At 44.4% G+C, this 11,785-nt stretch overlaps 1 protein-coding gene across 2 annotated transcripts in view; it reads left to right on the plus strand.

The window, feature by feature from the left end:
* The window catches only part of Dapp1 (dual adaptor of phosphotyrosine and 3-phosphoinositides 1), a 49,242-nt gene that overhangs the window by 13,403 nt on the left and 24,054 nt on the right, over nt 1–11,785 (plus strand). Inside the window, exons 2-3 of one of the 2 annotated variants that reach the window (XM_048456833.3) lie at nt 3,087–3,209; nt 7,409–7,542. In XM_048456833.3, coding sequence (XP_048312790.1) covers nt 3,087–3,209; nt 7,409–7,542 — 257 coding nt within the window. The remainder of the gene's footprint in view (nt 1–3,086; nt 3,210–7,408; nt 7,543–11,785) is intronic. The other variant, XM_048456835.3, reaches the window with a different exon arrangement.

An 11,785-nucleotide genomic window follows, 5' to 3' on the forward strand; every position in this document is an offset into this window, starting at 1 on the left:
GCAGGGAAGAGATAACACCACTGTTTCCTCCAAGGTCAACTGCTAGTTTTGATAGCCTTACAAACCCAGGCCAAATATGCTGTTCAAGTCTGATCGTCTACGCTCTGTTAATGCCACGGACCTTGAGTCGCAACTGTGCTCTCATGTAGGGATAAAAGGTGATTTATAACACATTGCTCCTAAAACACAGTTACCAGTAGTAATTTCTTCACCTTGTTTCTCTACGGAAAGTAAGACCAAAAGACTTGAAGTAGGAACATAAGCCTTATTCTAAACTGCGTAGCCACATACTACCAGTGGCTAAGGGAATGTCTTACATATTAGTGGTATATAACTTAGTAAAGTTTGCGGCTTCTTTTTTTCAAAAGTTAAGGGATTGGGGAAATGTATACTAGAAGGTAACATCTCAATCCATGAAAATAAGGTTTTCTCTCTGGATATTGTGACCCTCCATATCATCATCTCGATACGTGACAATCTGAAGTTTCTGCTGGTGGGGACCACGTGGTTCCTAAGCTCGTTTGGAAAAGCATGGCCTCTTCTCCCGGCATTGCTCACTCTGTTCCCCATGTGCTTGGCTCCAAGATGGATGGATGTTCTCATTAGCTCATGTCTTCTCTTAGCATTGCCCGCTAGTCACCTGGTTCCTTACTGCACTTCATTCTAAAAGTATCAGTCTTACAAAGGTGCAGGAAGAAATGACCGTGGGGAGCTTTTTTTCCCCCCAGTAGGCTGTGTGTGCTCCCTCCTGGAGCACAGTCGGGCCACCTTGTGTGGGCCCCACAGCAAGACCAGACAAACATGGTGCTGCTCTGTTTGGCACATCAGAACTTAGCTTTTAGATAGAATGCAAAATGCAAAACTTCAAAGGTCCTCAGAGGAGATGAGGGCTCTGGGTGGCAAAGGAAACAAGAGCCTGTGATAAAAAGGGAAGGGTAAAGGTGATGGATGGACAGATAGAGAAGGGATACATCCGGGTGCTCTCAGCCACTTGTGTAATTCCACAATGAGAGGGTTCTGCTGAAGAAAGGGCCACTAGCAACAGCAGGGTTAGGAAACCGACGAAGTGGGAGATATAGGGAGCAACTTCCTTTCACAGTCTCACGTTTACTCTTCACTGCCCAGGCTGACACTTCATGCACAGCCACATTGCAATGGATGCCTGTGATGTTAGCAAAAAGATGTTCCTTCAGATGCCTCCCTAACACCGTTTATCTCATCATGCTGGTATTATCTGAAGGACTGGCCATCTCTGCCTCACGTCACCAGCGCCCTGGGACTGTAGGTCCCTGCAGTTGGCAACTACCACCCTACCTAGCTTTCTCTTATCTGAAGTAAATGGAAGTTATACAAATTAGGATAGGGAAAGGGATGATATCACAGCGGAGGGAGAATTCACTAGGTACAGCCGAGTGAATCTCGCCCCTTCATGACAGTGACTAACCTACTGAGTTCTGATGTATCTCACTGGTGTGAACATGAGCAGTTCTCACTGCTGGTCTGTGATATACAGCTGTTATTGATCTGACTTTGGATGTAATGGAGCTGAGGTTCAGCCTGGTGAAACAAATTGCCTAAAGTCTTGCTTTGGGAGAAAGGCGTCACCTGGATTGGGACCCAGACAGCATGGCTTCAGGGTCGCTACCCCAGTTACCACACTGCACTGCCATAATGATGTTCTTAAAGACTAAGTGGAGGACCTGTCACTAGGATAAAGGTCCAAGGTGCAGAGCCATGGCCTAGAGTGTTCTTTATCCTTGTAGAATTAGAGATCTGTGGTTGAATCCAGAATTGAATGCTAGCTGAATTTATGCATGGGCACATGAGACACAGGTCTGCGGTAAACTGTCTCCTGGAGGAAGAAACAGGGAAACTGAGGCTCAAGGATAAGATAAGGGCTTTTGTTAACTGTCTTCCTTTTACCACATATATGCATTGCCTTTTCTCAACCACAAAGATCAATTCAAAACACAGGCCCATGAAAAGATCAATTTGAATCTCCTTGGGACTTTCCCAACTCCTCAGATATTTGTCAACTTGAAACAGTCTTTGACTTGACACTATGAAACACTAGGGTTCTTTGTGCCCAGCCTCATTTTCCTCATGACCAAGGACTGTAGGGTAGTTTGGTTTCCTCCCCATAAAACTGTCCTGCGCTTGGGAAAGAGCGACAGAGGTCAGAGGAAAGAGAAACTGGTCAATGCTCTTACAACTCTTTTGTTCTTACTTCTTTTTCCTTTTCCATTGTCATGTTTATGTATATGTACACATGCTTGCATGTGTGTGGACACGTGTACGTTACAGAGGAGTGATGTGAATGTGGAGGGTTGGTTGATGTTGGGACTTCTTCCCCATAGCTCTTCCACCTTACCCACTTAGGCAACGTCTCTCAGTTAAACTCAGAGCTTGTGGGTAAGACTAGTCTTTTGAGCAAACTTGCTCTGGAGATCCCCTTTCTCTGTCTTCCCAGGGTGTAATGACAGGCACACTGGTCCATCGCCCCGGCCTCTGCTATGGCTACTTTACCTTGGGCCCTTTAAACACTATTAGTTTACTGGGCCGCCTCACAAACTGGGTGGTTTGGTGAAGAATAATCCTCTTTCACACAGCTTTGAGGGCTAGAAGTTCAAAACTGAGGCATCTCTGAGGTCAGCTCCTTCAGAAGGTTGTAAGGAAGACCCAGTTTGAGATCTCCTGCTCTCTGGCTATCATCTTGGTCACAGAGCATTCTCCTACATGGAAATCTCTCCTCAGCTTTCCCGTTTTACAGGATTCCAACCACACTAGATTGAGCCCACCAGACTCGCCTCCTTTTCACTTCTCTCCAAATAAAGTCACATTCTTAAGGACTGGAGATTAGGACGATGTGGGAACTGTCGGACATAATCGGCCTATATCACGTGGCTATGGACCTCTTCCTTCCCTCAAACTCATCCAGGGGCTTTCTTGTCCTCGTGCTGGGGTTGAGAGGTTGGCCTCTGGCATCCTTAAGATGGAAAATATTGCTAGTTAATCTTTGAGAGAAACTCCAGAGAAGGATCACCCATGGCTCATCCCAAAGGAAAGTGTTATTCTGTTTTTTGTAGGTGGTATCATGGCAACCTCACACGCCATGCAGCTGAGGCGCTTCTCCTCTCCAATGGACGTGATGGTAGCTACCTACTAAGGGACAGCAATGAGCAGACTGGACTCTATTCTCTCTCCGTGAGGTAGGTGCTGAAGGACTTGGTAGATTTCGGTCCCGTCCGTCGAGTGTTCGCTTTACAGCACTCAGACTGCCAGACAATAAACCCTCCCTGATTCCTGCTGAGTCACCAGATTAAAGGATTTCAAATTCTGAAGAGTGGGACTGTAAAGAAATCTTCTCAGGGCTGGAGAGATGGATCAATGGTTGAGAGCATTGGGTTCTTGGAAAGAACCCAAGCTCAGTCAGTTGCTAGCATCAATGCCAGGCAGTTCACAATAGCCTGTAACTCAAGCTTCAAGAAGATCTCATAGATCAACATGGGCACTTGCACTTACAGGAACACACACACACACATACACACACACACACACACACACACACGTACATACACATCTTCCTTGTTCCACTCACTAGCAGGAAAAATGTGTCAAAACAAAAAGAGACTTTGGAAATTATTTAATCTTAACCTGTCACTGGACACATGAAGACCTGAAACCCAAAGTGGTGGGCTGTCTGGCTTGACTCAATCAACAAAGAAAACAACATTGTCATCTGAGTTCCTGGACTCAGCTCCTTTTTTGCTGTCCCTTTCTTGCCTGAGAAAGCCAGAATGATTTGTAACCCTGAGTTTTCATAGTCACAGACTCCAGTAGACAATGTACAACTTTACATTTTTTCAAAGTTTCCCCACGTGGTGAGTTAATCTAGCTCCTCTGAGTTGCACCTGGCACCCTGGCTTTTAGTGGCAAGCAGTGAGTTTCCTTGGGTTCTTGTCATTTCAACTGGACATGTTAAAGCTCTACAAGTTTTCCACTAACGATGGCCATTGTAAGACTGTGGCAGCCCCTCCACAAATCCAGGAGCGCTTGGAGGACGTCGTACGGTCCCTTCTCAGCGCATTCCCTCAAGCCAGTATGGTCCTCCGTGGTCCTCGGCATCCCCCCCCTCCCCCGCATTCCCCCTTGCTGTGGGCCCCTGGCTTCCTTGAACTCTCTGGATGGCAGTAGCTGTACCCTGGCTGCTGTTTGCATCTCCTTTCCATCCAGTGAAGCAATTTTGGTTTATTTGGTTTGAGGTTTTTGTTTTTAATTCCCTCGTCTCTCTCTCTCTCTCTCTCTCTCTCTCTCTCTCTCTCTCTCTCTCTCTCTCTCCATCTCCCTCTCTTTCTCCCCTCTCTCTGATTGGAAACAAACTGAAAACTGGATGAGAAAATAAGGAAGTATTTCCCAGGTTAGGGAGACAGCTTTGTTGGTAAAGTGAATTCCTTGAAAGTACAAGAAACTGAGTTTAGGTCCCAGAACTGAAAAGAAAGGAATGGAGGGAGGGAATCAGGAAGTCAGCTATGGTAGTGTATATTATCAATCCTGTTGCTGTGGAAACAGATACTGCTTACTGGATAGCCAGTCTAGTCTACTTTGTGAGTGCTAGGCCAGAGGTGACTGGTGTCTGGGACAAAAACCAAGGCTGGCCTCTGGCCTCCACATTCACATACAACAGGCATGCACATGAACTTGCACATACAAGCATGCCTGTATACAGGTGAACATTCATGCGTGCACACATACAAACAAACCCCAAAATTATTTCCCTAAACAACTGTTGACAGGCTTCTATGAGCTCAACAGCAAAGAATTAACATTGCTTATCCTCTCTTTAGACTTGGAACCTTCAGTATTCATTTTTTCTATGCTACATAACAAATTACCAGAAAATGTAGCAGCTTCCAACAACACAAACTGATCATACCACTCTCTCTACGTGTATTAAAGTCCAGGCCTAGCGTGGGTGGGTTCTCTATTTAAATTCTACCAGCCTGAAATAAGGATGCCACCTGCAGCTGGGGCTCCTCTCTGGAACTCAGCATCTCACCGTTAACTTCCTCCTTGCCTTTTACGCTTTGCTTTCATTTCCTTGCTGTGGTGTGACTAGGGCCCCTGTTCTCCTAGCTGCCTTTCAAGGACCAGCGTGGACTGACAGATGCCACTTCAGGTCATGCTATGTGACCTGTGTGATGGACTTAGCATGGGTGTGCGCCGCCTTCCTGGCAGCCTAAGCTCATCTCTCTGATGCCCACTTCTGGGGACAGAGAGGGCTCTCTTTCACGGAGCTCGTGTGAAGAGGTCAGGCCTACACAGGGAATCTTCCTATTTTAAGATGAACCAATTTAAAGATTTAACGATCCGTGAAATCTCTTCACCAAGCCATCTAGATTAGTTTTTACCTGGATAATTGGAATGGGGATATACACTCCATGGGATTAGGCTTGGGGCATCTGTGAATGCTGCCTGCCACGCCTTCCATTCCCTAGCAGTGGATCTACATGCCTCTTTGAAGGGGAGAGGGAGAGATAGGTAGAGAGTGAGGGAGAATCCAAGCAATGAAAGGGGAGGTATATCTACTAATGTTTTGATGTTACCCTGGCAAGTTTTATTTATAAATTCTCTAAGTAACAGGACTAGGGGCTAAGGTAATAGCTCATTCCGTAGTAGTAAAGTCTATGCAAGAAAAATAAGAGTAACTTGAGTTTGACTCCCAGCACCCACATGAAAACTGAGCATGTTGGTACATAATCCCAGAACTAGGGAGGAGGACACAGAAGTATCCCTGGGGCTCACTGGCCATAGCCAGCCTTGCTGAATCCATGAATTCCAGGTTCAGTGAGAAACCTTGTCTCAAAAATTCTAGGTAGAAGACTCTTGAGAAATGACCCCTGAGGTTAACCCCTGGTTTCCACAAACGTGCACACATGTGCTTATGCACACGTGAGAACACATGTACATAGTCACAAAGAGAAAATAAAGAATGGGGATGCAAAAACTACCAGTCCAAGATGGAATCCTGTTTTAGTGGAGGAAAGTTCTTGTTTTCTCTTATTGACAGGAAAGGTGAGCATACGACAGGGAGACTGCTTGTTGGGGTGCTGTATTGCACGGCCCTCCCAAATACCTCAAATAAACATGTAGAATTATTGGATAACAGATAAAATTAATGTGTTATATGTGTGGCTCATCTGATCATAAGCTGTTTATAAACAGATTGCATGCATTTCATCTTCCTGAAAAATTAAAATATAAGCCATCGGTTTTCATTACAATACTTGGTAACACTTAGAGGGGAAAGCTACCAGCAGAGGTGACAGAATCCATAGGCCAGTTGTTGAAAGGTATGATTATTTTTTATTCATGTGTTTGTTCATTCCCTTGATGATAGATATTTGAAAGCATGCATTCTGTACCATCTTAATTCAGAGACATTGTTGGCAAGACACACAGCACCCACAAACCCCAAATTTCGTTATAAAAGAGAATGCAGGAATAACATCAAAGAGGGAGGGTAAGTGTTTGGGTGATTGAGAAGTAAAACAGCACTCAATGTGAGCCAGAATGATCATGTGATTCTTGATAAGAAGGTGGAATTTACTGGAAAACTCAAATGGGTAGTGAGGGTTTCTACCAGCAGAGACCAAGGGGAAGGTGAAAGGGACATCGGAGGTAAGGCGCAGAGCTGGAAATAACTCCTAGAAGTGCAGCAAGTCCAGATGGACAGGGTCCTGAAGCTGACTTCCCTGACAGCAGCATCCACTGACAAGCCCTTAGAACCTAAATTTGGAAGGAGGGCCTACTTTCCACCTGTCGAATCTTTGTGTGGGGGTTTGAACAAACCTTACAGTAAATTCTGATGCATTCCAAAGTTGGGATGTGGATGATACGGTGAGGGGTGGGGCTAGAAAGATAAAATGGGGACCAATAAAGTGAGGGGGAGAGAGTTTATGTAATACTTTTTATTTCAAAAATGACAGCCTTAGAAATGTGGCATTTTATTCAGTAGACAGTCTCCCAGGCAAGGGAGGAGAAGACTAGGGACGTTTAACTCACTGACAGAAGTGGACTTCTGACTGACTCCAAGACAAGGGAGTGCCAAGGACAAACACGTCATTTCTGTCACCTCTGTCTTCTGGAATTTATGCTTTATGGACATTAATGTTCAAGAACCCTTGTGGTCAGTCCACGAGGAGATGGGGGAACCATCTCCTTCCTTCTGGGGGAGTGAAAAGCTAAGAGTATTCTCTGCCAGAAGAAATGAAGGACAGCCTTAAAACTCTTAATGATTTGGATGACTTTGTGTTCCTCATTCTCAAAGGCTGGTGGTGATGCTCATAGTTTGCCTCCAAAAAGACTCATTATTTATTAAATAACATTAAGCACTTTTGTTTTCTTTCAGAGGCAAAGACTCTGTCAAGCACTTTCACGTCGAATACACTGGGTACTCATTTAAATTTGGCTTTAATGAATATTCAACTTTAAAGGATTTTGTCAAGCATTTTGCAAACCAGCCTTTGATTGGAAGCGAGACAGGTAAGCCATCTTTGTCCGGATGTTGTTGCTATAAACAATACCTGGGATGTGTGATTTCTTAAGAAGGGCATTACAGTGCATATCTGTGTGTGAGAATTTGCTCGGAGTCCAGTGACTCCTGCTGGGGCTAAGAACATTGCACAGTGAGAGGTAGGGGCTATGAACATCAAAGACCAACCCCTCACCACAGCCCAAGGTTGCCTGGAGCTTTTGATCCTTCTGCCTCAGCCTCACAAGTGCTGGAATTATAGACGCATCCTGCCATAGCAGGCTCAAGTCAGCATCTATAACAAACCCATCCTTGGTACAGTCCGTTAGCCCATTAATCCATTAACAATATAATAGATTGATATTTCATGGTTGGGATTAAGCCCAAATCACCTCTTAAAGTTTGATCTGGTCCTCCTGTTTAAATATAATGAAAATTAAACCTAGCATTAGTTTTGAAGTAAACAAGTTGTATTCAAGCCATAGTATAAACTGCAGACTTCACCTCTGAAGTACTGTTCCAGGAAGAAGAAGAGCAGAAGTAGACTTCAACCGATTTCACACTTGTTACTCTTGGATCGTCCGCCTGTGGTAGGAAATTGCCATGTTCAGAAACAACTTTCATGTTGTTGTGTCATGGGGAACATTAAAAAAAATATGTATATGAAGGGGGCTAGAGGGATGGCTCAGCAGTTAAGAGCACTCGCTGTTCTTGTGGAGGACCTGGGTTCATTTCAGGAACGCACACCAGACAGCTCACTACTGTCGGTAGCTTCAGTTCCAGGGGTCCCAGCCTCTTCCAGCCTTGTGGACATGCGTGTGCATGGGGTCCTTATACAGGCAAACAAGTGCACACATATACACATAAAGAAAAATAAGTATCATTTTTAAATGTAAATATTAGGATTTCAGCACCCTCTTCAGGTGCAAACAAGGTACATTCTCCAAAAGTATACATCTTCTCAAAATGCATTAATAGATTGTTCGTGGGATATTAAAAGCTCACACAGGCAGGAATCCTCCTGAGTTTGAGGTCAGTTGGTTCACATAGTTAGTTTCAGGCCAGTTAGGGCCATATAGTGAGACTTCATCAAGGCATAATTTCCTTAGCATGTTCTATTTTATAATACATAGAGTAAAGAAAGCGCAAGCCAAGAAGGATTTTTCTTCTTATCAATTTCGGCATAGAGGCTGATGGGAAACTTGGTCTGTGACATGAAGCTGATATGTAGAGAAATATTGTTTTGGATGTGGGTGAGACCCAGAGAGCTTAATCTGAAGCCCTTTCAAAGATAAAAGTCACATGCAATGCCCACAGCGATCGAATGCTCAATACTGAAAACATTGATTAGAAAACATTTCTTATGAGAAATAAAGGCCTATATCTGCTACCTTGGCTCCTTACAAAGTTTTAGGACTGGACTTTCCTATGACTTGGAAGGATTCGAAATTTCCCATTTCAGTATTTAGACAAACTGGAAAATTAATGGAATATATATATATGTATATATATATATAAACTATTTTGTCAGCCAGCATTCCATTGATGTAACAATATTAATCCCTGAGCTAAATGGGCATGCAAGTAGGAAAGGTTTATTTTGTCCAATGGCTTCGGAGGTTTAGTATATGATGCCTTACCCCATTACCATCACGATGGGCACACACAGAAGTGAGAGCCACTCGGCTCATGACCAGAAAGCAAGTGACTGAGTCCCATCTTCATATCCCCTTCAAAGGCACACCACCAATGAACTAACTTTTTCACGCCGGTTCCACCTTCTCAGAAGGCCAAGCAGGGGGCCACGCCTTTAGCACACAGGCCTTTGAAAAACATGCGGGCCTTTGAAGAACATTCTCTATCCACACTCAAGCACATATTATGTTGGTGCTTGAATTATGTAACGTATTTATCTATAAAGAAAGTAAGTAAAAGGTCACCTCTGAATTTATGGTTTAGAATTCCAGCTTTATTTACTCTAAATGATGAAAAAAATGTCAGTTTATCAACAGTGAGAAACCTGCAAGAGACTGTATCCTGAAACATAAATTTGTGCATATCAGTTTTCTCAGAAAACTTTCTGAGAAAGTCTTTTTCTTTCTCATCAGTGTGATGAGGGTCTTTCTGCTCATCAGTGTGGAGGAAAGAGCTGCCATCATTGGTTTCTGCTTTTGCCATGTATGTCGCTGTGACAGACCCCAGTATGAATCAGTGTCTAGCACAGATGAAAGACACAGAAAAGAAACCACAAAACAGTCTCTTCTCTTTATACTGAAAATACCAGGTTTACGGGAGAACATCCTGAACTTGAACCTTCAGCTGTAAATCTGTCTTTTTCCTGGTGGAAATCCTCTGGGCCCGCCCTGACTTTTCCCCCCAGCTTTAACCAGCAATGCTCTCCTAAACAAACACACTGGGGATGGGTACTCCTTTCCACTGCTACCTTGGCCCGAGCAAGCATTTCAGTTTCCCTGACCCCTGCCCTGCAGCTTTAATACTTGAGTATGTTGAACCGACTGGATTTTATTCAATTCTTGGTTTCTAGCCATGGAGTAGGGTGACTTCATTCCGCCTAGCTCTCCCTTTGTCCCTCCTATCTTTGCCGTCAGTGTAGCTGTACGAGTAAATGAATACATCAAGTATTGGATGTTTATGAGGACTACTGTAGCCACCAAACTATTCTCGTTATCTGCCCACCTCCTCTTCTCCCCAAGCAGAGTCAGTTTTGCTGTTTAAACTTCTCTCCCAGACACTATTTAAATCTCTTTTATGGTTCTCTGTGCTCATTACTGGACTTTCTCAAGGTTAGAGAAAGGTGCGTATCCTGCCTCCAGGCAGATTTCGAAGGCAGACTGAGACAAGTGCATGTAGGGTCACCTTCCCCCTGCATTTGGAGCAATAGACGTCCTCCCTGTAAATACATTATCCTGACTAAAGAAGTGTCATGGCCAAGTGTAGTGGTACCTGCAATTCTAGCACTCGAGAGGCGAAGGCAAGAGGATCACAGGTTCAAGGTGAGCCTGGGCTACACAACCAGGCGGAGGGTAGCCTGGACTTCATAACAAGACCCTGGCTTTAAAGGGGACTGGAGTGGGGCTGGTGATTAGCATGAAGGGTTTAGAATTAGAGTTTAGGGAAGTGGTTTCTCCAAAGTTAAATTTTCGGTGCGTTATTACTATGGCTCCCATTTTCCTTATCCTGTCCCCTGGCTGTCCTCTCTCCGCTCCGTTATCTGATAAACAATTTGCTCCTTGGAGCTTGATTCAGCTGATGGATGTTAGCACCGAGTTAGAATACATTCACTCTTCTTGCTTATCTGTTCCCACCAGATGAAGGCAAAGCCGCCAAGGCTTGTCCAAGGGATAAAACCCATGACACTTGAGCGTTCTAATCTGCCCTCTGTGGGAGTAACAGGCTTCCGGAGAACAAGATAGTGTGTTGGCGTCATGATGACTGTTAAGCCTAGGAGGACTCCAGAAGTCACGGAGTCACCACTGTGGCCATGAGAGATGATGCCTGGCAAACAGGACGCCACCTTCTAAAAATAGCCACTTTCTTCTGGTTCACTTACATATTGGCCTCTGGCGGTGCACACCTGTAATCCCAAATTCAAAATCCATTTGAGCTGCGTGGCAAGGCCCACTCTCAAAAAATAAAACAAAAGAACTTCTGATATTAGCTCTCAGTGATCAGGAGACTCCAGGCTAAATTTCTCATGGTTTGAAGATGAGCACAGAAAAACTCCTTTTTACACATTGAACAAAGTTCTTCCAGAATGTTTTTCTCTCAGTCTTCCAAAATCAGATCTAAAATTCAATATTTTAGGTCACTCCTGTTAGTTAGTCCAAGGCCCAGCTTTGCCCTGCAGTGAATTTATAGAGAGTCTTTTGACCTGACTTGGTGGAGCAGGACTGTAATTTTACCTAATCAGGAGACTGAGGCTGGAACAGCATAAGTTCAAGGCCAGACTGGGAAACTTAGCAAGATACTATCTCAAATTTAAAGACTAATACTAAAGAAAAAAAAAAAAGATGGGAGTCGGGGGTGGGGCTGGGTCTATGCTTCAGAGGTCCAGTGCTTGCCTGACATGCACAAGGGGGACATTGCCCTAGGGGGAAGTGACGCTGGTGGGAATTGCTACTGCCTCTGAGGGCAGCAGGAGGTACGAATAGAATAGCCCAGACCTCATATTTGTGCCCCACAGTGGTAGGTGACAGCTTCAGGAGCCTAACACCAGAATATGTTTGCAGGTCA

The sequence above is a fragment of the Myodes glareolus genome, chromosome 17, assembly GCF_982192425.1.
Source record: "Myodes glareolus chromosome 17, mMyoGla1.1, whole genome shotgun sequence".
In the NCBI taxonomy this organism is placed as follows: domain Eukaryota; kingdom Metazoa; phylum Chordata; class Mammalia; order Rodentia; family Cricetidae; genus Myodes; species Myodes glareolus.